Source organism: Schistocerca cancellata, chromosome 12 (assembly GCF_023864275.1).
Source record: "Schistocerca cancellata isolate TAMUIC-IGC-003103 chromosome 12, iqSchCanc2.1, whole genome shotgun sequence".
In the NCBI taxonomy this organism is placed as follows: domain Eukaryota; kingdom Metazoa; phylum Arthropoda; class Insecta; order Orthoptera; family Acrididae; genus Schistocerca; species Schistocerca cancellata.
In genome coordinates, this window is record NC_064637.1 from 146,983,504 (window position 1) to 147,010,916 (window position 27,413).

Below are 27,413 nucleotides of genomic sequence, written 5' to 3' on the forward strand. Positions count from 1 at the left end.
CAAAGGTCCCGAGCTTGATTCTCAGTCTCATAACGTGGTTTTGATCTGCCAGGAAGTTTTACATCGGGACACACTGTGCTGCAGAATCCAAAATTTCATTCTGGAAACATCACCACTCACTCAGTTACATTGTACACAGCACGGTTTACATATGAATACTTCTGGTAAGTCACATTGCACAGCTGACTACCAGAGGCACCCAATCTGATCAAAGCACTATCCAGCTTATCACAGTGATCTCCAATGTGTTCACTAGGGTTTTTTTGGGTAAATTCATCAAAATGACAGAGCTGCTCAAGTTAAGAATATTAAAGAACAGCCATCAAACAATCAGAAGCCTTATAAATAAAAAATATGAACTTCTCATATCCATTCAGGAGAATGAATTTGGTAGATGAAATTTCAGCAGACTTCTTGCTCTGTGGAAATCAGCAAAATTCAACTGTTTCATCTTGATGGATATGATGAACAGCTTTTTTATGCCACTATAGTGGATTGAGAAACACACAAGCTTGTAGTACTGACAATTTACAGGACACAGGCAGGAAATATTTGAAGCTTCATAAAGAACCTGCAAATAGTTTTAATGACATTTTGCAGATTTAAATGGAGAATCACTAATTGTGGAGACATTAAAATTGTTTTCCTGTCAGACAGTGCTGAGTGAGGGCACCGAGGGTTGTCGATGTCCAACTTTGGATTATTTCCACATTAAAGTTTCCTACGTGGGTTGAAGGACAATGAAACAGCTACTGACAATTTATTTTTAGACCTGACAACATCCAATGATTTAGCTGTATGCCCAGCAGACAATGATTTATCTGGCCACAATGGTCAAATGTTAACAATAAAATATACTGACTTGTTAAGAATAGATCTTACAAAAAAAGTGTCTATCACAGAATAATATAAACAATGATTCAACCGCAATATTTAAGGAGAAATTATGTGAAGTGTGGTGGAGAAAAATTTATGAAGCAGACAGTATTGATGGAAAATTTAAATCTTCCTTAAACATGTTTCAACAGTATTTTGAGTCTTGTTTTTCCCTAGAACAAGTAAAGGTAAAATTTTACAGAACCAAGGATAAGAAGTGGAAACTCCTGGGATACTAGGATGAGAGAGCTTTATGTAATTCAGAGAATGGGCAGCAGTCGTGATTTGAAACTAATTGTACTACCAGTATTGTTAAATCCTCCCTTCTGTCAATAACAAAGCAAAACTTGTGTAGTATGTTCAAAAAATAAACACTCTACAAATAAGACAAAAACTATTTGCAACATTATTAAACAAGAAGCAAACAAAATTACTCATTCAAATGGAATAGAGCTCCCAGCAAATAACTTGGGCAGCACTGGTGATACTTTCAAATCACTGGCCACCAAATTCAATTATTACTTCCTCATAGTGACTGCAACCAGTACTAGACAATGTAATACATGTCTTAGATCTACTTCTGCAGACATTGCATGCACCACCAGCACACATTAGTTTACAAAACTTAACCTCTGAAGAGAGTACAGAAATGATCAGATCACTAAAAAGTAGTAATAATCCTAGCTGTGATGGTGTTTTTAGCAGAATATTAAAATCTTGTGCCAAGTTGATAGGATTGCCACTAAAGGTATATTTGCAATTAATCATGGAATTGAACCATACTTCCTGACAGACATAAGTATCTGTAGTAACACCTATCTAAGAAATGGAGATGAGCAACTATCTCTAATTACAGATCTGTATCACTCCTTCCAGTCTCTTCAAAGTTCTTTAAGAAAGCGGCCTACAGTAGAACACTGACTCATTTATACTTTCTTAAAGGAATCTCCATGCAGAAAGTTATACAATATCTCCAAATGAAGTGTTCATAGAGTTAAACAAGTAAAATTATCCTCTTGGTATATTCTTTTACCTGGCCAAAGCCTTTGATTGTGTGGACCACAAAATTCTACTTAAGAAACTAAAGTCTTATAGGATTAATGGCATTTGTCTTGCATGGGTGGAATCTTACCTCCGTAAAAGGATGCAGAGGTTCTCATTATCAGACTGCATCTCAGGCATCAAAAAACTCTAGGATGGGGGAACACATCATGTAGAGTGCCACAGGAGTCAGTGCTAGCCCCAATCTTGCTTCTAACCTACATAAATGCTCTTCCAGTGACTTTAAAGGACAGTTTAATGTTTGTTGAGGACACAAGCATACTTATTGAGGGTTCAAATGCAATTTTAGCAGACAAATACAGAAGATAGCTGAAGCTGCCTAAAAGCGACTGACAGCTAACAATTTAAGTCTTAATCTCTCAAAGACTCATACTATGCAAATTCAAATAATGACCTATTGGCAGCAGAACTAGACAGTAATGGTCATAAACTAGGTGAAACACAATATGTAAAATTCCTTGGGATCCAGCTGGGAAACAATTTGATTGGAGTCAACACATGAATAACTAACAGAGAAGCTCAGTGCAATGTGTTATACCCTTAGAAGTGTCTCTCATTAAAGTCACGAGCATTGATTTATTTTGTATATTGAGGAAGAAATAATTACATGAATATTAGGGTAGATTGCTACTCATCATATATAGGGGGCAGAGCAAAATTATGAATATACTGCAAAAATTGCATGCTTGAACATAAATGCAAGTGCTAGCAAAGCCTGCAGGTTTACTGTTGTATCTGACCACAAATGGCACATGTGCAATGGCCTCAATATGTTGCAGGTGTCAATCATGGTCAGAAAGGTGATCCGTGTAGTTGTGAGTGCATCATGTGACCTTGAATGTGGGCAAATTTTTGGTGTTCATATGGTAGGTATTTTTGTAACCGAGGGAGCTGAAGAGCGTTGAGTTTCAACAGGCATTCTATCAAAGACTTATACTGGATACAGGGGGGAAAAAAAGAAAAAAGAAAAAAAAACACCATTTGCTAACTCACAACGTGGCAGAGAGTGTGTGTTGGTGATTGTGGCAAATGGTAAATAAAAAGGGTTGAAAATAAGAGGACGACATCTGCAAAAGCCTCTGCAGAACTGAATGTCATGTACACAAACCCTGTCAGTGATAAAACTACACAAGTGGAGCTCCATAAGTAGGGAACTGCAAGGTGAGCTGGAATTCCAAAACCATTCACCAGTGATACAAATGCTCTTAACAGGAAAATGTGGTGCAGAAGCTACAAAAACTGGACTATGCACCAATGGATGACAGTCATTTGGTTGGATCTGTCTTTTTTCACACTTTCCAACTTCTGGCTGCGTTTATGTCCCAAGAGTGAATCATGGTGGGGGGTTTGGTGATGATTTGGGCAGTCATGTAATGGCATTCCAAGGGCCTCATGGTTACTCTGCAAGGTCAGATGACTGCCAAGGATTATGGGAGCATTTTGGCTGGTCAGGTCTGTCTCATTGTACAATGTTTGTCTCCCAATGGTAATGCTGTGTTCAGAGACAACAGAGCTGCTGTTCACACAGCTCATATTCTGCAATGGTTTTGTCAGCATAAGGATGAATTGCCATGTTTCCCCTGTCCACCACAGCCACCAGATGTCAACATGCCGATGTGCACTCCATGTGAATACTGGGGGGAGACTTCCAAGATGTGGAAAGGGTCTTTCCGGATGACATGAAGGGTACAGGGTGCAGCCAACTGCAGGTGGTGGCTCATGTCGGCACTAATGACGTGGATCGGAAGAGATTCTCTCTGGTTACCAATGGCTATCTGAGTTGGTGAAGACTGCCAGTCTTGCTAGCGAGATGAAGGCAGAGCTCACCGTCTGCAGCATCATCGACAGGACCGATTGCGGACCTTTGGTACAGAGCCGAGTGGAGGGTCTGAATCAGAGGCTCAGACAGTTCTGCGACTGTGTAGGCTGCAGATTCCTCGACTTATGCAATAGGGTGGTGAGGTTTCAGGTTCCGCTAACTAGGTCAGGTGTCCACTACACACAGGAGGTGGCTACACGGGTAGCAGGGGCTGTGTGGCATAGACTGGATGGTTTTTTAGGTTAGATAGTCTCGGGAAAGATAAAAAAGGGCTTCCGTCTCAAAGGGTACAGGGCAAAGAAATGACCAAGCTACAGTCGCTATTGTAGTTGTAAATTGTCATAGCTGTATTGGAAAAGTACCAGAGCTTCAAGTGCTGATAGAAAACACTGAAGCTGAAATCGTTACAGGAACAGAAAGCTGGCTAAAGCCGGAGATAAATTCTGCCGAAATTTTTACAGAGGTGCAAACAGTGTTCAGAAACGATAGATTAAATAAAGTAGTTGGTGGTGTGTTTGTGTCTGTTGGTAGCAGTTTATCTTGTAGTGAAGTTGAAATAGATCGTTCCTGCAAATTACTATGGGTAGAGGTTACACTCAACAGCTGTACCAAAATAATAATTGGCTCCTTCTACCGACCCCCCGACTCAGATGATATAATAGCTGAACGGTTCAAAGAAATCTTGAATCTCATTACAAATAAGTACCCCACTCATACAGTTATAATTGGCGGAGACTTCAATCTACCCTCAATTTGTTGGCAAAAATACATGTTCAAGCCACAGATAAAAATTTGCTTGATGCCTTCCTAAGAGAGAGTCTCCATTCCTTCCAAGCTAATTATGTAAGTGTAGACCAGACATGGCTCAAATTCAAAGATACAGTATCGACAGCAATAGATAGTTCCATACCACATAAGTTAATAAGAGACGGGACTGATCCACCATGGTACACAAAACACGTCAGAACACTGTTGCAGAAGCAACGAAGAAATCATGCCAAATTCAGAAGAACGCAAAATCCCCAAGACTGGCTAAGTTTCATGGAAGCTCAAAATTTAGTGTGGACATCAATGCAAGATACTTTTAATAGTTCCCACGATGAAATATTGCCTCAAATTATGGTAGAAAACCCAAACAGATTTTGGTCATATGTAAAGTTCACCAGTTGCAAGAAACAGTCAATACAGTCAATACCGTCACTGTGCGATAGCGATGGAAATGTTACCGATGATGGTGCCACTAAAGCGGAGTCACTAGATACAGTTTTCCGTAATTCTATCACGAAAGAAGATGAAGTAAATTTCCAGAATTCGAAACCAGGACAGCTGTTAGCATGAGTGACATAAAAGTAGATATCTTAGGTGTTGCAAAACAACTCAAATCACTTAAGAAAGGCAAGTCTTCCGGTCCAGATGGTGTACCAATCAGGTTCCTTTCATAGTATGCAGACACAACAGTGCCTTTCTTAGCAATCATATACAACTGCTCACTTGATGAAAGGTCTGTTCCTAAAGACTGGAAAGTGGCATAGGTCACACCAATATTCAACAAAGGAAATAGGAGTAACCCATTGAATTACAGATCCATATCACTGACCTCAATTTGAAGTAGGATTTTGGAGCATATACTGTACTCTAACATTATGAATCACCTTGAAGAAAATGACTTATTGATACATAATCAACACTGATTTAGAAAATATCGTTCTTATGCAACACAGCTAGCTCTTTATTCCCATGAAGTAATGAGTCCTGTCGACAAGGGATCTCAGATCGATTCCATATTCCTAGATTTTCAGAAGGCTTTTGATACCGTTCCTCACGAGCGACTATTAATCAAATTGTGTGCATATGGAGTATAGTCTCAGTTGTGTGACTGGATTCGTGATTTCCTCTCAGAGAGGTCACAGTTCATAGTGATAGATAGTAAATCATCGAGTAGAACAGAAGTGATATTTGGCGTTCCGCAAGGTAGTGTCACAGGCCCTCTGCTGTTCCTGATTTACATAAATGATCTAGGTGATAATCTGAGCAGCCCCCTTAGATTGTTTGCAGATGATGCTGTAATTTACCGTCTAGTAATACCATAAGATGATCAATTCCAATTACAAAATGATCTGGAGAGAATTTCTGAATGGTGCGAAAAGCGGCGATTGGCATTAAACAAAGAAAAGTGCGAGGTCATCCACATGTGTACTAAAAGAAATACGATAAATCGCACAAATATAAGGGATGTCAATTCGACTAAATACTTAGGAATTACAATTACGAGCAACTTAAATTAGAAAGACCACATAGATAATATTGTGGGAAAGGAGAAACAAAGACTGCACTTTGTTGGCAGAACACTTTAGAAGATGTGACAAACCCACCAAAGAGACAGCCTACATTACACTTGTCCGTCCTCTGCTGGAATACTGCTGCATGTTGTGGGATCCTTAGCAGGTAGGATTGACGGAGGACATCGAAAAAGTGCAAAGAAGGGCAGCCCGTCTCGTGTTATCGTGCAATAGGGGTGAGAGTGTCACTGATATGATACGCGAGTTGGGATGGCAGTCACTGAAACAAAGGCGGTTTTCATTGCAGCGAGATCTATTTACGAAATTTCAATCACCAACTTTCTCTTCTGAATGTGAAAATATTTTGTTGACACCCACCTACATAAGGAGAAATGATCATCTTAATAAAATACGAGAAATCAGAGCCCGAACAGAAAGATTTAGGTGTTCCTTTGTAGTAGTATGAAAATGGTTTGCTAACCCTCTGCCAGGCACTTAAGTGTGAATTGCAGAGTAGTCATGTAGATGTAGATATTTTTTAATCTTTCTGGTCTACACTCTACCTCCATCACTGTTACCTGCAGTTGCCACTAGTTAGCAAGAGAAATTGTATAAGATTCTCTTGAAAACCATACAAGATGTGTATTTATCCATTTTGAGATGAGTGGATACTTTTAGATTTTTAGTTGTTGGACAAAATCCTTCATCAGATGGGGAGGGGAGAAAAACAAACACACACACACACACACACACACACACACACACACACACACACAGAGAGAGAGAGAGAGAGAGAGAGAGAGAGAGAGAGAGAAGTGGCTACTGTGTAGTTAAGATAAAACTTCTTGCTTATATGCCCTGTGTGTGGAAGCAGTGCACGTAAAAAATGTGTGTATGTGTTTCTCCCCCTCTGAGAAATGATTCTGTTCAGTAGGTAAAACCTAACAGTGTGTTATTAAAAATGCCTATCATCTGCTGAACACCTTCTCTATGCTGTGAGAATAAATCTATCTATGATTTTTTGTAGTTTAGTGGATGAAACGAGGTGGTGATCTTTGCAGTCAACATGTCATTAAATTACTTTAAACAATCTTAAACAACATTTAACATATGTGAAAGTGAGAAACATGAATACATAAGTCAGGTAAACATAATAAACAAGTATTGAGTATCTGCATAGCTGCAGGTATCACATATTACAGTTGAAAAGTGTGTCACCAACTAATATGCAGAACAAGTATCAGGTATTTTTAACTGTTTTCCCTAATACGGGAGGTACATCTCAGCATACGGTATGTCATCACTGGAACCCTTCTCAAGGCTGCCATCAGAGAGTGGGACAGGCCGGAGCAGTAACACCTCACGCACCTTGTGGACAGCATGATGAACAAGGACTGAGCATCTTACTGTACACAGTGTGGAGAATCACAGTATATAGTGTTGCCCAGTGGCAGATTCTGATTTCACAGATGCACACTTTCAGACAAAGTGCCTTAATTTCTGTGTTTTTTGTACGTTTTGTTGTTGTTGTTTTTTGTTTTATAGAGCTTATTCTTTTACTCCTCCTCCGCTTGAATTTTAGTTCACAGATATGAAGGTGATGCAAAATGTTTTTTGAGTGAAGTAACTGGATAAATTTGAAGCATAAAGAAGACAGTGTTCTCCCTAACCACCACCATTCTGCCGCACAGGAATGCACGGGCTCCATATGCCTCGCCTACGGACTGGAGTCGTGCCAGTGCACACCCGGGCCCAATGACAAGAAGACGAAGGCTTGTGAGTTGTGCTGCAAGCAGCCGGGTGAGAACCAGCCCTGTCTGTAAGTAGCTCCACCTCTCATCACAAATTACCAAGGGAATTACCTGTAGGACAGTAAGGAGCTAACAGTTGAATATTATACAACAGCCTTACAAATCCTACATTGCCGGTAGAATCAATCTGAAGATGTGTGGTGTTTGTAAATTGGTGCCCGCCGGGGTGGCCGAGCGGTTAAAGGCGCTACAGTCTGGAACCGCACGACCGCTACGGTCGCAGGTTCGAATCCTGCCTTGGGCATGGATGTGTGTGATGTCCTTAAGTTAGTTAGGTTTAAGTAGTTCTAAGTTCTAGGGGACTTATGACCACAGCAGTTGAGTCCCATAGTGCTCAGAGCCATTTGAACCATTTTTTGTAAATTGGTCTCCATAAATTTAGGGATGTGTTCCTGACACAAAAACATCATAATAATCGGTATGAATTGTTGTTGTTGTTGTTCCGGTCTTCAGTCCAGAGACCGGTTTGATGCAGCTCTCCATGCTACTCTATCCTGTGCAAGCTTCTTCATCTCCCAGTACCTACTGCAACCAACATCATTCTGAATCTGCTTAGTGTATTCATCTCTTGATCTCCCTCTATGATTTTTACCCTCCATGCTGCCCTCCAATACTAAATTGGTGACCCCTTGATGCCTCAGAACATGCCCTACCAACCGATCCCTTCTTCTAGTCAAGTTGTGCCACAAATTCCTCTTCTCCCCAATTCTATTCAGTGCCTCCTCATTAGTTACACGATCTACCTATCTAATCTTCAGCATTCTCCTGTAGCACCACATTTTGAAAGCTTCTATTCTCTTCTTGTCTAAACTATTTATTGTCCACGTTTCACTTCCGTACATGGCTACACTCCATACAAAGACTTTCAGAAAAGGACTTCCTGACACTTAAATCTATACTCGATGTTCACAAATTTCTCTTCTTCAGAAACGCTTTCCTTGCCATTGCCAGTCTACATTTCATATTCTCTCTACTTCGACCATCATCAGTAATTTTGCTCCCCAAACAGCAAACCTCATTTACTACTTTAAGCGTCTCATTTCCTAATCTGATTCCCATAGCATCACCTGATTTAATTCAACTACATTCCTTTATCCTTGTTTTTTTATGTTCATCTCATATCCTCCTTTCAAGACACGTTCCATTCCGTTCAACTGCTCTTCCAGGTCCTTTGCTGTCTCTGGCAGGATTACAATGTCATTGGCAAACTGCAAAGTGTTTTTATTTCTTCTCCACGGATTTTAATACCTACTCCGAATTTTTCTTTTGTTTCCTTTACTGCTTGCTCAACATACAGATTGAATAACATGGGGGATAGGTTACAACCCTGTCTCAGTCCCTTCTCAACCACTGCTTCCCATTCATGCCTCTCGACTCATAACTGCCATTTGATTTCTATACAAATCATAAATACCCTTTCGCTCCCTGTATTTGACCCCTGCCACCTTCAGAATTTGAAAGAGAGTATTCCGGTCAACATTGTCAAAAGCATTTCTCTAAGTCTACAAATGCTAGAAACGTTAGTTTGCCTTTCCTCAATCTATCTTCTAAGATAAGTCGTAGGGTCAGTATTGCGTCACGTCTTCCAACATTTCTGTGGAATCCAAACTGATCTTCCCTGAGGTCGGCTTCTACCAGTTTTTCCATTCGTCTGTAAAGAATTCATTAGTATTTTGCAACTGTGACTTATTAAACTGATAGTTCGGTAATTTTCACATCTGTCAGCACCTGCTTTCTTTGGGATTGGAATTATTATATTCTTCTTGAAGTCTGAGGGTATTTCCCCTGTCTCATGCATCTTCATTTACTTGCTCACCAGATGGTAGAGTTTTGTCATGGCTGGCTCTCTCAAGGCTGTCAGTGCTCTGTCAAACTTTTCATGAAGTATCATATCTCCCATTTCATCTTCATCTATGTCCTCTTCCATTTCCGTAATATTGCCTTCAAGTTCATATCCCTTGTATAGACCCTATATGTGCTCCTTCCAGCTTTCTGCTTTCCCTTCTTTGCTTAGGACTGGTTTTCCATCCGAGCTCTTGATATTCATACAAGTGGTTCTGTTCTCCAAATTGTCCTGTAGCCATCCCTGCTTAACTGTTTTGCACTTCCTGTTGATCTCATTTTTGAGACGTTGGTATTCCTTTTTGCCTGCTTCATTTACTGCATTTTTATGTTTTCTCCTTTCATCAGTTAAATTCAATATCTCTTCTGTTACCCAAGGATTTCTACTAGCCCTCGTCTTTTAACATACTTGATCCTCTTCTACCTTCACTATTTAATCTCTCAAAGCTACCCAATCTTCTTCTATATTTCCCCTGTTCTTGTCAATCGTTCCCTAATACTCTCTCTGAAACTCTGTACAACCCCTGGTTCTTTCAGTTTATCCAGGTTCCATCTCCTTAAATGCCCACCTTTTTGCAGTTTCTTCAGTTTTAATCTACAGTTCATAACGAATAGATTGTGGTCAGAGTCCACATCTGCCCCTAGAAATGTCTTACAATACAAAACCTGGTTCCTAAATCTCTGTCTTACCATTATATAATCTATCTAAAGCCTTTCAGTATCTCCAGGCCTCTTCCATGTACACAACTTCTTTTATGATTCTTAAAGCAAGTGTTAGTTACGATTAAGTTATGCTTTGTGCAAAATTCTACCAGGCAGCTTTTTCTTTCATTCCTTACCCCCATTCCACATTTACCTACTACTTTTCCTTCTATGTCCCGCATGACTATAAAATTTTTATCTCCCTTCACTATCTTAATAATTTCTTTTCTCTCATCATACATTTCTTCAATCTCTTCATCTGTGGAGCCAGTGGACATACAAACTTGTACTACTGTGGTAGGTCTGGGCTTTGTGTCTATCTTGGCTACAATAATGTGTTCACTATGCTCTTCGTAATAGCTTACCTGCACTCCTATTTTTTTATTCATTATTAAACCTACTTCTGCATTACCCCTATTTTATTTTGTATTTATAACCCTGTATTCACCTGACCAAAAGTCTTGTTCCTCCTGCCACCGAACTTCACTAATTCCCACTATATCTAACTTTAACCTATCCATTTCCCTTTTTAAATTTTCTAACCTACCTGCCCGATTAAGGGATCCGACATTCCATGCTCCGATCGATAGAAAACCAGTTTCTTGTTTCTTCTGAGTAGTCCCTGCCTGGAGATCCAAATCAGGGACTGTTTTACCTCTGGAATATTTTACCCAAGAGGACGCCATCATCATTTAACCATACAGTAAAGCTGCATTCCCTCAGGAAAAATTATGGCTGTAGTTTCCCCTTGCTTTCACCGTTCACAGTACCAGCACAGCAAGGCTGTTTTGGTTAATATTAAAAGACCAGATCAGTCAATCATCCAGACTGTTGCCCCTGCAACTACTGAAAAGGATGCTGCCCCTCTTCAGGAACCACACATTTCTCTGGCCTCTCAACGGATATCCCTCTGTTGTGGTTGCAACTACGGTATGGCTATCTGTATCACTGAGGCACGCAAGCCTCCCCACCAACGGCAAGGTCTATGGTTCACGGGGGTCCATATGAATTTGGGTGAAGGATTTTTGCATCCGTATGAATATCCGTGCAAAAATCCTTCACTAGGCACTAACACAGGTGCATTACCAGTGCTGCATGTGATACATTTACAAAAATTGCTCAAAGCAAATTCTTGCTGCTTTGATTAGTGCCTTGAGGCTGCAATTCATCCTTTGGCATACTCTGTCAAAAATTCCTGGAGTGCGTCAAATTTTGTCCAATCCGTTTTGGAAACGTTCATTCAGAATGTTGCCATTAGGTAAAGAAGTTGAACATACCAACAATTTTAAATGTCCCACAGAGGCAAAAAACCATTGGATTCAAATCTAGTGATAGGGCAGGCCAGACAATGGATCCCCTTGACTAATCCAAAGATTTGGAAACTAAGTACTTGCTCTGGTATCTCAATAACTAAAATGATCTGTTATATGATGCCTACAGGTACAGTATTAAGTAAATGGAACACCTTGTTACTAGATACCATACGTACATTTATGCAGTAAGTATCTGTGGGTAGAAATAGGACCCATAAGATGATCAGAAATCATTTTGTTCAACACAGTGATGTTAAACAAAAGACAATCAGACAAATAATAAACAAATGCCAAGTGCATCTGTAAGTAAGAATGTAAGCAGAAAACCACATTTGAGCTACATCACACGGTCAGGTATCACTAAAGGAAATTACTTTTCTAACTTGCTAACGAAGGATTTTTAGACCCTTGTTCGTTTGAACTTTTTGTAATGATTTGGTGTTACAAATACATCTCTAAATGTATGGATACCAATTTAGAAACAACCTGTACAGGAAAAAAAGAAAAGAAAACAAAAAAAAGCCGGTAGTGTGGTTCACGGTCCATGGTGCACTGTTTATGGCTCCCAGGGGCAACAGAAATTTGATTTTGAATATTTCACGTGATTATTGGCAGAATTTCAACATTCATTATAAGATGTCCATTACATTAAAGGTTTGGCATTAAGACAAGTATTACATTTATTACAGACAGGTATTGTAATGTCTTGAGGCAGTGTAACTCATTGCATGCAGGTTATCTAGACCAGCGGTACTCAACAATATTATGAAAAGGATAGATTGTTAACTATATAGTGGAGATGTTGAGTCACAGATAAGCACAACAAAGAGACTGTCAAACAAGTAAGCTTTTGGCCAGAAGGCCTTCTTCCGAATTACACAACATACAAATGCACGCTCATGCAAACAACTGCCAATGCCAGACAGGACAGATTGTACTCACCATATAGCAGAAATGTTAAGTCGCTGATAGCCACAACAAAATGACAGTCAAACAAGTAAGCTTTCAGCCAAACACACACACACACACACACACACACACACACACACACATTTACACTCAAACTGGTATTGGCAGTCAGAAACGGTACTTGTGTGTGTGTTTGGCTGAAAGCTTACTTGCTTGATAGTCTTTTTGTTGTGTCTATCTGTTGTGTCTGTCTGGCCTTGGCAGACAGAGACAGTAGTTGTGTGTGTGTGTGTGTGTGTGTGTGTGTGAGAGAGAGAGAGAGAGAGAGAGAGAGAGAGAGAGAGAGAGAGTTGTGTTCACATGAGTATGCGTATGTATGTATGTATGTTGTGTAATTTGAAGAAGGCCTTTTGAACAAAAGCTTACTTGTTTGACAGTCTTTTTGTTGTGCCTATTTGCACTGACTCAGCATTTCCGCTACATGTTGAGTAGTAACCTATCTTTTTCATAAACATTTTTGTAAACATGTTCCACATCCCAGAGGATCTCCTCGCTAACAATGAATTGGAACGAAATGTACAATCTAATCTAATCTAATGTAATTTATAGCAAGTTAAAGCCTGTAATAATAATAATAATAATAATAATTACTTACCAAAATCTTTATTTCAAAATTTTATGAAAACCTTTCTAAAACCATACATACCACCCACCATGAAAGCTGGAATGCCAACTGGTGAGCGGTAGGAATCAGTTTGACTGCCACTGGTCTAGACTACTTGTCCAGCATTTGAGAATGAAAGCAGTTAGTGACTTGTAACAAGATTTACACGCTTTGAAACTTTTTCTTCTGACATTTTCTGCACCTGTGATTTCAACTGTTAATAGCTACAACAGCTGAACAGTCTTTCACAATGTCAGGCGTAAGTACCTGCAGAATATTAGGCACATTTGAGGAATGAGCCAGCAAAAGAATCATCCTGTAAAGAGGTGAAGGGTTAAATCGATTTCAGGTGACATTTTATGCTCAGTTAACAAGCTGACCGTTGCAGTGGTAAGACACCGGACTCATGTTTGGAATAACAGCGGTTCAGATCTCTAGCCATCCAAATTTAGGTTTTGCATGGTTTCCCTGAATTGGTTTGAGGCAAAAGACTGGGGCAGCCACTCTGAAAATTACACAGCCACATTCCCTTGCCATCCTGCCGTAATCTTCCTCCCTTGCCCTTACTATGTGGTTTCGTGTGTCATTATTGGAGAAGCAATTTCTTTCTCATGAAGTCTGACTTCCCTTGTATTCTTTCAGTTCCAAATCTTCTGTGTATTTTCTATATTCCACTCAATATGAGAAACAATTAAACAATGTGACCATAACACCTTAAAGGAACTTTCCAGTGGGAAGCTTCAGCTTTCGAGGTGACATCAGGGGAACAAAAGCAGTGCCGGCCGCGGCGGTCTAGCGGTTCTAGGCGCTCAGTCCGGAACCGCGCGACTGCTACGGTCGCAGGTTCGAATCCTGCCTTGGGCGTGGATGTGTGTGATGTCCTTAGGTTAGTTAGGTTTAAGTAGTTCTAAGTTCTAGGGGACTGATGACCACAGATGTTTAGTCCCATAGTGCTCAGAGCCATTTGAACCGACAAAAGCAGTGGGAACAAGTACTAGGTAACTTCGGACAACTCTCTGTTATTCCTCACTTTCGGGCCCTTCTCAGCCAGTAATGACTTTCTCGAACTTATCCTTCACAATTTTTATTTTTTCTTCTCTTTTCTTATTTAGTATTTCTGACAGAGAAGGAGCAAATAGATTAGAAAAATTGATATTCAGATAAAGTTCTAAGTATAACAGCAGGAAAATATATTTTTTTCTTATTGAATAATATGCTCAGTGCTCAGAAATGTGTTTTGTTCATTTCTACACGTGCATCCCAATTACTTCCTTACAGGTCGTCATTTGAATGGAACCAGTATCCGTACGATGTACCTGACATGTATGCAAAAGCGGGAACACCGTGCAACGATTACAACGGTTACTGCGACGTCTTCCAGAAATGTCGCGAGGTGAGACCCCGCCTTGCACCTTCACCTGTACGCCACATGTTGCAAAACCAGAAATTTATATTTAGTTGTACTTCTCTTTGCAGTGTATTTCTGATTGATCTCTCTGCTTTAGGAACAATTCATATTTTGTAACCTTATCACGCCATTTTACCTTTTATTTTATCATAATTATATTGTGATAAAATTAGGAGCTTCAAATTTGAGATCTATTTATTTGATAGAAACTACATAAAGTAATTCCAAACTGAGTGTAGCCCCTTCACACACTCAACAAAGTTATGAGCAGTATTGCAGATGCAATAGCTAAAGGTTAATTTCTGTAACCTCCCCTTTCAAAAAGATAATTGTTTTTAACAACTATGTAAAACAAAACTCACAAATTTCCAGGTCGACCCGTCAGGACCTCTAGCGACACTTCGCAAACTGCTCCTTTCGGACGAGAGCATTGCCTCGTTCAAGAAATGGGTCGTGCAGTACTGGTATGCTGTGCTCTTCATTGCAGTTGGAGTCATTCTCCTCATGGTTTGTGCAATTTGGATTGTAATGGTTAAGCTTTCTTCGTGGTTTTGTGTTTCTTATGTGAAAACTTCATTTAATAATCACTTTAAACTTAATCCAGATTTATAAATATTAATATCAGTAATAAAACCTCATCAGCTATGGAAACATTATCAGTTTTCCAACAAGTTGAAGAGGACACCACACAAATGAGAATGCACTTTCTGAAGAATGAAATATGTTTTATTCAAATTTATTTTCATGTAGCTCTGTTTAATTATTATAACTCAGACTTGATATTGTGAAAATTCTAAATTACTATATAAAAATAGTAAATTTTCATGTTATTTGATAACTGCTTCATTTACCAAAATACTTCTCTTGTGATACACAGAGCTTTTTTCCTCCTTCAACAGCAGTCCTCTATGACTTCAAATATTTTATAATCATGATTATCTGAAAACTATGATAATATGTTCTGTATTTCATCTCTCTTCCCACAGAGATGGCGGGCAAACTTTATTCGCCGTACGTAAGTTTTCTACAGTAGGTTGGGGAGTTGCTACCTTCTTGTACCCCAGCACCGTGTAAAAAATAAAATAAAGTTTTTACATTTGCTACAACTAAATCAGCTTCTAGAGACAAGCTAAGCACAGACCCTCCCCTCTTGCTATTCCAATATGCACTCATCTCAATGTATATATTTCCTTTAAAATTATGCACCAATGATCTCTTGTAAAAATTTGTATCCTCAAAACTATTTGTTTATAGCTATTTAACCTTTAGATATAAGAAAAATAAGGTAATTACTATTATCAAGCAGCACCTGTAATGTAATTGTGGAGAAAGAGTATCAATCTCTTCGAATGTGGAGTATCGAGTGTTGGACAGTGGAGCCTGTCTAGCTCCTTGAGAACTGTTATGGGTCATTAGAGAAACATGTAGTAAGAAAGAACATGTACCAAAAAATAGTAAGTAACAAGGAAATATAGTAAAGTAACATGAGAATAAGGAGAGTGAAAACAGAGCAAACAGATTTACAGGCAAAGAGAAGAGGCAAGCAGAAAATCCGTTTCTAATAGAGGTTCAAGAAAAGGATATTGTGAGATCGGTTGGTGTGCTAGAGTGATAGTTCGAAGATGAGGTCACATTAGTATGAAACATGAAGCGACTGCATTATGGGGAACATGCATATTTGAATACTATGTCATAGAGTTTGTGTTTTGACACAGCTCAGTGATAACCATCTGTGCAAGTGGAAAGTTGGATTTTTACATTTCTTAATGAGTGAGATGGCTCTGAGCACTATGGGACTTAACACCTATGGACATCAGTCCCCTAGAACTTAGAACTACTTAAACCTAACTAACCTAAGGACATCACACACGTCCGTGCCCGAGGCAGGATTCGAATCTGCGACCGTAGCAGTTGCGCGGCTCCGGACTGAGCGCCTAGAACTGCTAGACCACCCCGGCCGGCTCTTAATGAGTGAGGAAATAGTACTTGACATGGATGCATGTCATCAAGAATTAGGTGGGCGATTTCGGGTTTTAGATGGGTAGGAAGGGTTGTTGAAAAAGTCTAAGCAACTGGGGTGGCATAGCATATGTTACCATGTGTGTACTCATGCATTGTTTGTGAATCTACTGTCAACCAGAGAAGAAGCTGTGAATAAAGATGCTGGTATGTAACAAGTTTACACCAGTGAGGAGTAAGTCGTGGGTTTGGTGACATCTTTCTGAGATGTTGGAACACAGAATTTGATAGAAATAAATTTTTGAAAATATAATGTAATCGGCTAAGATAAAAAAATCTACCGGCAGTGACAGGAGAACACGTGTAACGTCCCCATTTCTTAAACATCACCAGTCCTTTTCCTTCATCCCTCTTCGTTCCCCCTCATCCTTTCTGCCAGAAGAAGGAGTCACTGGCTCTGAAAGCTTGCAAATTTCAGTACCTTTATATGTGTGTTCCCCTGCTGCTGCTTGATGAGTAAATTTTTTATCTATCCCATTATATTAAAGTTAGATAGAAACCTCTTATGTTTTAATACCTATCTGCAGTCTCAGTGTTAAATATCAGTAACTCCCCAGATGCCTTATCAACACAAATTCAGATCTGTCATAGACGCCTTTATGAACTTTACTAAATTGAATAGTGAAAAATTCTGGTAGCGGCAGAGCACACATGTAAAAGACGATTGTAATTAGGCAAGCTTTCAGACCCAGTGGCTCTTTCTTCAGGCAGATGGGTTAAAGGGGGAGGAAGAGGGGTGAAGGAAAAGAACTTGAGAGGTTTAGGAAAAGGGGCAGATTTCGGGACAGTCGGCCAGAACTGCCGGTCAGGGGAGACGTACTGCATGAGATGAGAAGGAAAGACTGATTGTTGGCGACTGCATCGGATGAGATTTGAAAACCTGAGAGTTTAAAGGTGGAAGACAGAGATTACTGCACAAACATCATGCATAAGTTAACAAGAGCAAAAAGCTAAGTGCATTGTATGTAACAGGCAAGGGAGGGGTGTGGTGAAAAATAGATGGGTAAGACAAAGAAAGATGTAGAAAACTAAAACGCGGTGAAGAAAAGAGTAGATACAGTGAAGAAATGCCGAGATGGAAGAAATTAATATAAATTAAGGCCGAGTGGATCCAGATGACACTTGTCGTGAAACGCACCGAGGTCACGATTGTCATATTGTAGAGCATGCTGTGCGACAGAATATTGCATGTTGCCAGTATACACTCTCTGATTATGCCCACTTATCCTAATCGATAATTTGGTGGTAGTTGTGCCAATGTAAAAGGCCGAAGAGTGTTTACATAACAGCTGGTATATGACGTGTGTCCTTTCACAGGTGGCTCTCCCTTTGATTGTCTATGTTTTGCCAGTTACAGGGCTGCTGTAGATGGTGGTAGGAGGGTGCATAGGGCAAGTTACAGAGGTAGGAGACAGAGTAGGCAGATGGGTGCAGAAGGAGCGTAGGGTCTGACAAGACTATTGTGGAGAAGCTATTCTAGGTGTGGTGCACAGTATTTCAGACAGAACGGCTCTCGTTTCAGGGCATGATTTTAGGAAGTCATGGCCCTATCAAAGTAGCTGATTAATACATTCCAAATTTTGAATGTATTAATCAGCTACTTTGACAGGACCATGACTTCCTAAAATCATGCCCTGAAATGAGACTTATTCTGTCTGAAATCTTGCCCACCACACCTAAATTAGCTTTCCATCATCCTCCCAATCTCCACAATATTCTTATCAGGCCCTATGCTCCTTCTGCACCCAACTCCTTACCATATGGCCCCTACCCTGTGACTGTCTCTGCTGCAAGACCTGCCCTATGTACCCTCCCACCAGCGCCTACAGCAGCCCTGTAACTGGCAAAACATATACTATCAAAGGGAGAGCCACCTGTAAAACGACACACATCATATACCAGCTATTATGTAAACACTGTTTTGCCTTTAAATTAGCACAACTACCAGCAAATTATCAATTAGGATGAATGGGCATAGGCAGAGGGTGTATATTGGCAGCACACAATATCCCGTTGCAGAGCATCCTCTACAGCATGACAATTGTGACCTCGGTGTCTGTTTCACCTCACGCGCCATCTCGAGTCTTCCCCCAGACAGCAGTTTCTCAGAACTCAACAGGTGGGAACTAGCACTACATGTCTTTGGTTCTCACCATGCACCTAGCCTTAATTTATGTTAATTTCTTCTGTCTCAGCGTTTCTTCACAGTATCTACTCTTTCCTTTATTCCACTTTAGTTTTCTAAACCTCCCATAGTCTTACCCGTCTATTTTTCACCACCCCCTCCCATGTCTGTTAAGTACAATGCACTTAGCTTCTCACTCTTACTTCATGCATGAAGTTTAATCAGTAATCTCTGTCTTGCATATTACCCTGTCTTCCACCTTTAAGCTCTCAGGTTAAAGTCTTGTCCAATGCACCCCCCAACAATCAGTCTTTCCTTCTCATCCCATGGGGTAAGTTCCCCTGACCGCAGTTCTGGGTGACTTCCAAATCTACCCCTTTTCCTAGACCTCTCCAGTCCTTTCTCTTCACCCCTCTTTCTTCCCCTTTAACGCCTCTGCCTGAGGAAGGAGCCACTGGTTCCGAAAGCTTGCCTAATTTCAACTCTCTTTTATGTGTGTGTTCCTACACCACTCGGTGACTAGATTTTTTATCTATCCAATTAAATCATTGTGTCAAAAATTGATTGTTTTCATTGTTATAATGAAAACATTATGAAAAGAGAGTTTGCTACTCAGTATATTGAAGAGACCCTGAGTTGCAGAGAAGCACAACAAAAAGACTGCTATACATTTACACACAATTACTGCCTCTGACTGCCGAGACTGGGCTGCGCACATTGAGTGCGCCTGATGGGAAAAGCAATCTGTGGGTGGTGGGGATTAGGAGATGGCTGGGGCAGGATGGGAGGAGGGATAGCAGGATAAGGGTGAGGTAAGATGTAGAGCTGCTTGTGGGGACATGCAGGAATGAATGTGTTGGGGACAGGGTAGGACTGCTAGGTGCAGTTGAGAAGTTTGAGCTGGGGAGGGGGGGGGGGGGGGGGGATGGGAAAGGGGGGAGGGGAGAGGAGAGAAGTACAGAAGAGGAAAAAGACCCTACTTCCTCCTTCTCCACTCCTCCTCCCCTTCCAACCCCCTAACTCAGCTAGCAGCCCTACTGTCTCCCCACCACATTCATTCCTGCATGCTTCCACAAGCAAAAAATGCCTTTGTTTTAATGACAGCCACCCCAACATGTGTATCATACCGAGACACAAACTCCCCTGTTTCACGATAACATAAAACGAGCTGCCCTTCTTTGAAGTTTTTCTGTGTCCTTCATCAGTCTTATCTGCTGTGGATACCATACTGCACAGTGACGAGCATAATGTAATCAGACTCTTTCATAGACCTGTTGCATCTTCTGAGTGGTCTACCAACAGGACACATTCTCCCCCCCCCCCCCTCCCCTACACACACACGCGCGCGCACACACACACACACACACACACACAACATTATCTGTACAATTCTTCCAATTTAAGTTATTTGAAATTACAATCCCTAAGTATGTATTTGAATAGATTCCCTGTACATTTGTACAATTCATCATGTAACCAAAATTTAGTGGATTCCTTTTTGTACTCATTCAGATGATCTCACACTTTTCATTATTTAGAGTCAGTTGCCACTTTTCACACCATACATAAATTTTGTCTAAATCATTTTGCAACTGAGCAGCAAAATAACTGAAAATGATTGAAGTAGGGAGGATATAAAATGCAGTCTGGCAATACCAAGAACAGAATTTCTGAAAAAGAGAGATTTCTTAATGTCAAATAAATTTAAGTGTTAGGAAATCTTTTCTGAAGGTATTTGTCTGAAGTGTAGCCTTGCACAGAAGTAAATGTATGTGATAAATAGTTCAGGCAAGAAGAGGATAGATGTTTATGAAATGTGATGCTAGAGAAGAATGTTGGAGATTAGACAGGCAAATTGTGTAACTAATGAGGGTGTACTGAATTGAACTGGGGAAAATTTGACTAAAAGAAGCGATCAGTTGATAAGAACATCACCTCAAGCTTGTAGGAATTGTCAGTTTGGTAATAGATGGAAGTGTGAGTGAGTGTGTGTGTGTGTGGGGGGGGGGGGGGGGGGGGGGAGGCGGGAATGTAGAGGGAGACCTAGGGATGAACATGGAAGTACGTTCGAATGGATGTATGTTGTTGTAGTTACTTGGAGGTGAAAAGGCCTGCATAGATGGAATTAGTGTGGAGAGCTGCATCAAACTGAAGACCGTGGCAACAACGTCATTTATTCAAACACCTGTCTGCTGACAGGTGACATGTCTTCTTTCCAGATGTTTATGTAGATTACTTGCACTCATTTTTCACAATTTCATCACATATATTTATGAACCCTGAAATGTACTTAAGTTCATAGCGCAGCAGAAGCACTCCCATTTTCCCATAACCATAGTTCAAATTCTGTAGACTGTTGACTCATATTATACCATTTCCAAACAAAAATCTGAAACACTGTATTGTCTGACTCTTTTGTTTGTCTGCATGGATTCTGAAAGTTGAATAACATTTTGTGCCAGTGATATGTAATTCCCCATGGAATATTCCAGTTTCAGGTAGTTTTGTCTGTTTGCTAGTTTAAATTTCTTGTCCCAAGCTGTTTGATATTAGTACAACACAAGATAAAGATATGAAAATAAAAATATGAATTTTAGAGTATCAGCAAAAATAGTTGTAGCAGATGAGATGTAATATATGAGATTACTCTTGTATTTAACTGTGAATGACTTGTCACATTGCTAGAGTGCTGTAGCAAGCTCTATGTGAATATTTTACTTAATTTTATATTTATGCAACAGACTACAGACATTTCAGTTTTCTTAGAATGTAATAAATTTATTTGATTTCTTGAAAGATTTTGATTAATGCCAATTCCTCTATAAGCTTTTAGATCAAAAGATGACATGCAAGTCCTACACATAAATAGTGAAATTCTTGAATATATTCTAAACAGGGTTAACTCCAATTACAGCAAAGGAAAGTGCAACTTTAGCAAATTTTTCTGATACCTCTGACTGTGCAATACATGTACTCGTACTAGCACTGTTGTTCCTAAGATTGTAGGGTAGGCAACTTTCAGAGGTGGTAGTATGGACCAAAACAAGAAATAAATGTCTAGTAAACATGGGCTCTAAAATGAATATGAGCTCTGTTCAAAAAATTCCGGAATTTTGTCCACAATTTTTTCTGTGCTTATGTTTTACCTATTGTGCATGGTCTCCTTTGATATACTCTCATCCACAATTGACACACTGCATCCAATGCTGTTTCCACTTCTGAAGGCAATATCCGTACACCTCTTACTGGCTCGTGCAAAGCGCTGTCTGCGAATTTTCTTTTATCTCGTCTATTGTTGAAAATCTTCATCCTTTCAAGGGGATTTCAGTTTTGGAAATAAAAAAGTCCACAGGAGCAAAGTCTAGTGATTATGGAGGATGAGGCAGCACAGTTACTTCATTTTCTGTGCAATAGTAACACACCAACAGGGATGAATATTCGGGTACGTTATCACGTTGCAAGAGCCATGAATTGTCTTGCCACATTTCAGACTGTTTTCTTTTCACATTTTCTTGCAGACTTTGCAATACATCCGGATAATGCCATCGATTAACAGTTCGTCCTCGTGGCATGAATTCAAAGTAGAGGAAAACTACTGGCATGGCTTTGACATTTAACCTGATCTGACAAAGTCTTGCAGAATCTTCCCCGACCCATTGGTCTCAACACCATAACTGTAGACCCATATCGCATCACCAGTTAAGATTCTGTTAAGGAAGATCTTATTCCCATGTGTGCGATCCAAAAGCTGTTCACAAATTGCGAGGCGAAGGTCTTCCTGGGTCTTGACTCATGAGCCCTGGGACGAACTTGGTGACAATACGATGCTTTCCAAGATGCTGCATGAGGATTTCAAGACACAATCCAACTGAAATGTTACATTCTTCTGCAATCTCTCGGACAGTCAGTTTTCGATTGGCACCCACAATTTCGTTGACATTTCCGACACGAGCATCATCAGTAGACGTTGAAGGGCGTCCTGAACGAGTGACATATTTAATGCTCTTCCAGTCATTTTTAAACTGTGTATGAACCATTTGTAACACTGTGTATGGCTTAAGCAGTCATCACTGTATGCATCCTGCATCATTTAGTGTGTCTCTAAAGGTTTTCTTGAGTTTCACACAAAGTTAATACAGACACGTCACTCCTCTGACTCTGCCATACAACAATGAAACTTCCAGCAGTTACACATTAAATACAGGTGTGTGCAGGGATGTCAACTGCGTTTCACTCCAACACACCATTGATGTGAAATTAGAATGTTCTGGAATTTTTTGAACACACCTCGTACAGTAAAAGCTACAAACACTTGTTCATCTTCGCTATAGTGAAACACATTTCCTCCACCAAACAATTGCTCATAGCTCATAATGTGTGCACTTCAGAGCTTGTTTTTTCTTTTCTTTTTCTTATTTTGGTCCATACTACCTCCTCAAAAAATGTAGAGATCGAACAGCTTGCAGTAGAAGAGATGTCTTTCACAGCAAGGAAGATCAGTAAGTGCCCATAGCATTTTAGAGCCCATTTTTACTCAACATCTTTTTCTTGTTTTGGTCTGTTCTACCGCACCTGAAAGTTGCCTACCCTACAGTTTTGGCAACAACAGCACCAGAACATATATTCCACTGTCTGAACTATCCGAATGACTTTTTCTTATAACTACTAAGTCAGTTACTTTTGGACCAGCATTCCTTACCTCAAGTTGACACATATACCCTTTTCCATCACTAAAAGTTTCCAACATCTTCATGGAATCACCCTGAATACACAAAATGAGGTACAGGTAGCAGAACTTGAGATCAGGAGATATACAGGTTGTGCAAACAACACACCGACAAACTTTAGGGGCAGGTTCCTCAGGAAGATATAAGTAAAAAAGTCTTCTAAACATGGGCTTTAGAATGCATCTTTAACATGTATTAGCACTTGTTCATCTTTGACACTATGAAACAGGTCTCTTCTACGGCAAGCACTTTAAGAGCTATGTTCATCTTACGCAGTGTGAAAAACAACTCTTCAACTGAACGAGTGCTTATAGTTCTAAAAATATGCACTTTAGAAACCATATTTACTAGATTTTTTCCCTCATTTTGGTCTGTACTACCGCCTCCCAAAATATGAAAAGCAAAGAGCTTGGACTAGAAGAGATGTGTTTTGTACTACCGCCTCCCAAAATATGAAAAGCAAAGAGCTTGGAGTAGAAGAGAAGTGTTTCATAGTAGCGAAGATGAACAAGTGCTAATATCTCTTAAAGTATGTCATTTAGAGTTCTTGTTTAGTAGATATTTTCTCCTTTCTTTGGTCCACACTACCACCTCTTAAAGTTGCATACCCTATAGTCTTAGCAACAATGTTACCGGTACATACATTCCACTGTCAGAACCAAAAGAATGATTTTTGCTTATAACTTTTGACTTGGTCATTTCTGGACCAGAGTTCCTTACCTCAAATTAATACATGTATCCTTCTCCATCCCTTAAGCCTTGTATCACCACCACAGAATCATCGTGTGTACACAAAATGAGGTACAGGTAGCAGAACTTCAGGTCAGACACATCTGGAGAATAGGATCCGATCACTACACGTATTGTTTTCCTCTTAAATTATAATTTTTTTGCTCACACTGTCACGGAGCACAGTCCGTCGATAATAAACATGCTCACGTGTGCCCGCAGGTACTGACCGCGAAGCTGCTCGGGAAGCGGCCGGGCGCGAAGAAGCTGAAGCAGGTGACGATCGTCCACAGCTCGACGACGGAGACAGTGCGGCTGCCGGCGGAGGGCGGAGACGGGGCTCTGGCCACGGTGCAGCACCCCACCGTCGTCCGGCCTAAGCTGCCGCTCAAACGGCGGGTGCGCGAGGGCGCCGCCAGTGCCACAGGTAGGCAACTGCCGACATTCTGAGTATCTGACTGGGGGGGGGGGGAGGGGGGGCGGGGTTCTGTATAGGTGTATTTGCACGTTGCAGAAGTTTCACAGTGTAAGAGTATATTTGCAGAGATGGTCAGTGTACAGTTATATTTGTAAAGGGGACAATGTATGGATATACCGGTATTTGTAAAGGTGACAGTTTGTACAGGTATATTTGTGGAGGTGGTCAGCATACAGGTATATTTGCAGAGGTGGACAGTGTATGAGTACATCTGCAGTGGAAGACCAGTGTACAGGTATTTTGCAGAGGTGGACGGTGTATGGGTATATTTGCCGAGGTGGACAGCGTACGGGTATATTTGTGGAGGTGGGGAGTGTACAGATGTATATTGGCAGAGGTAGACAGTGCATGGGTATATTGGCAGAGGTAGACAGTGCATGGGTATATTGGCAGAGGTAGACAGTGTATTGAGTATATCTGCAGAGGTAGACAGTGTACGGATTTATTTGCAGAGATGGACAGTGTATGGATTTATTTGCAGAGACGGACAGTGTGTTGAGTATATCTACAGGGGTAGACAGCGCATGGGTTTATTTTTCAGAGATGAACAGTGTATGGATATATTTGCAGAGGGGCCTACCAATGCTACATTAATTTGCTCTGACAAAGTGTATACCATGGCAGAGGATAATGGAAGCACTGTATAAGTCTTCTCAATGACCTAGGACTTGATGAGGTAATGCAATGGAAATGGCAGCAATCCTTCAATGCAAAATAAGATGCACCAGCACTCTGGAATGGTGGGCCTATTACACCAAAGCACAGTGGTGATCTACAAGGTGTGTTCAATAAGTAATGCATCACACTTTTTTTCTTCGCCAATTTCAGTTGAAAAAATGTGGATTTTGTTGTGGGACATTGTGAAATATTCCCGATTTAGCCCCTACAGTTCCAGAAGTTCTGGTAAGTGATCGCGTTATATGTAACCTTCAAAATGGTGTTTGTAATGGAGGTGCGTTCTGAGCAGAGAGCTGTCATCGAGTTTCCTTTGGTGGAAAACAAGACCATCACAGATTTTTATAGGTGCTCACAGTGAACAAAAGCACGATGAGACATCGGGCGAGGCATCTGTCACCGTCCCAAAATTGCGCAAACCTTCCACTCTCTCCCGTGCCGTCTGGCTGGACGCAGCTGTGACTCCTGCAATGTTGGAATGTGAGGTGACTGGCAGATCACATCCAAACACCTCACTGCTCAACTCTTCAACTCTGTTGGTAGTGCTGACACACTCTTCTCACCAGATGGGGTACTCAGAGGTGTGGGCCCACTGGGTTCCTCAGTGCCTAACAGAATTCCGTAAAGGGAAATGAAGGACTACCTGTGTGGAATTGCTCACGCATTAGGAGGCTGATCGTGACACTTTTTCATCAGACATTGTCAGAGTGATGAAACACGGGTACAGCGCTTCGCACCAGAAAAAAATGTCAATCTGCGGCACGGAGCCACACCGCTTCCTCTCCGAAGAAAAAGTTCAAAGCCGCACCCTCAGCTGGCAAAGTAAGGGTGGCCTTCTTCTAGGACTCTGAAGGGATTATTCTGTCGGTGTCTTCCCTCGTGGTGCAGTAATCCACTCTGAAGTGACGTGTATTGGGCTACCCTCAGCAAAGTGAAGAGACAACTTCAGCAATCGAACTTCTCCTTCTCCGTGGCAATGCAGGACCTTGCACTAGTCTGCATACCTGGCAGGAACTCAAAAAACTTCATCAGACTGTTCTTTCTCATCCACCGTGCAGCCCAGATATCACACCTTCTGACCCCCATCTGTTTTGCCCAATGGAGGATGCACTCCGTGGGAAGCAGTACGTGGATCGAAGAGAGGTTACTGATGCTGCTAGACATCGGCTCTGACATCGACCAGTGGAGCAATATTGTGCGGTCATACGAGGCCTCCCAGTAAGGTGACACAGGGCCATCGTGTTGAATGGACATTATGTTGAAAAATAGGGTTTTGTAGCCAAAAGAGTGGAGAATAATATTGGCTATTGGAATCCTGAAGAAAACCACCCTGCTTTCAGAAAAAAATGTGTTATATTACTTAATGAATGCTCCTTGTAGTATTATCAATCACTCAAGACAAAAATATTTCTGGAAAAGATACAAAGCCAAAATAACAAATGCCTGGCGACACTGTTTGGAAGGCACTATTCTCATATCCACCAAAAAGACATAGTTGAAAATGAAATTGCCTTATGATGAGGTGGCAGAGGAAAACACACACACACACACACACACACAGAAGGATTTAACTTATACAAGTTTTCAGAGACAGTCGCTCCTTCTCCTCACAGAAGAGTTGAAGGTGAAGGAAGAGGGGTACAGTTCAGAAAAGTCACCCAGAACACACGGGGTCAGGGGAGACTTACCATCCAGTAAGTCACCCCTGACCTGGGGTTCTGGGTGACTTTTCTGAACTGTACCCCTCTTCCTTCCTCTTCAACTCTTCTGCCAGAAGAGGGAGTCACTGGCTTTGAAAGCTTGTAAAAGTTAAATCCTTTTGTGTGTGCATGTTCTTCTGCCGCAGCTGAGTGAGTAGATTTTTTATGTATCCATTTACATTATATTATCAGTAATTAATTATTTTTGTCATTATACCTTATGATGAATGTGACAGTGCAATATGTTGATGATCGGCAGAGGTTTTGACAGATCC

The 27,413-nt window shown here is 40.7% G+C and overlaps 1 protein-coding gene across 1 annotated transcript in view; it reads left to right on the plus strand.

Annotated features, from left to right (window-relative positions):
• LOC126109532 (uncharacterized) overlaps positions 1–27,413 on the plus strand; it is a 426,878-nt gene that overhangs the window by 377,882 nt on the left and 21,583 nt on the right. Inside the window, exons 13-16 of the mRNA XM_049914551.1 lie at positions 7,728–7,855; positions 14,556–14,670; positions 15,058–15,192; positions 24,508–24,712. Coding sequence (XP_049770508.1) covers positions 7,728–7,855; positions 14,556–14,670; positions 15,058–15,192; positions 24,508–24,712 — 583 coding nt within the window. The remainder of the gene's footprint in view (positions 1–7,727; positions 7,856–14,555; positions 14,671–15,057; positions 15,193–24,507; positions 24,713–27,413) is intronic.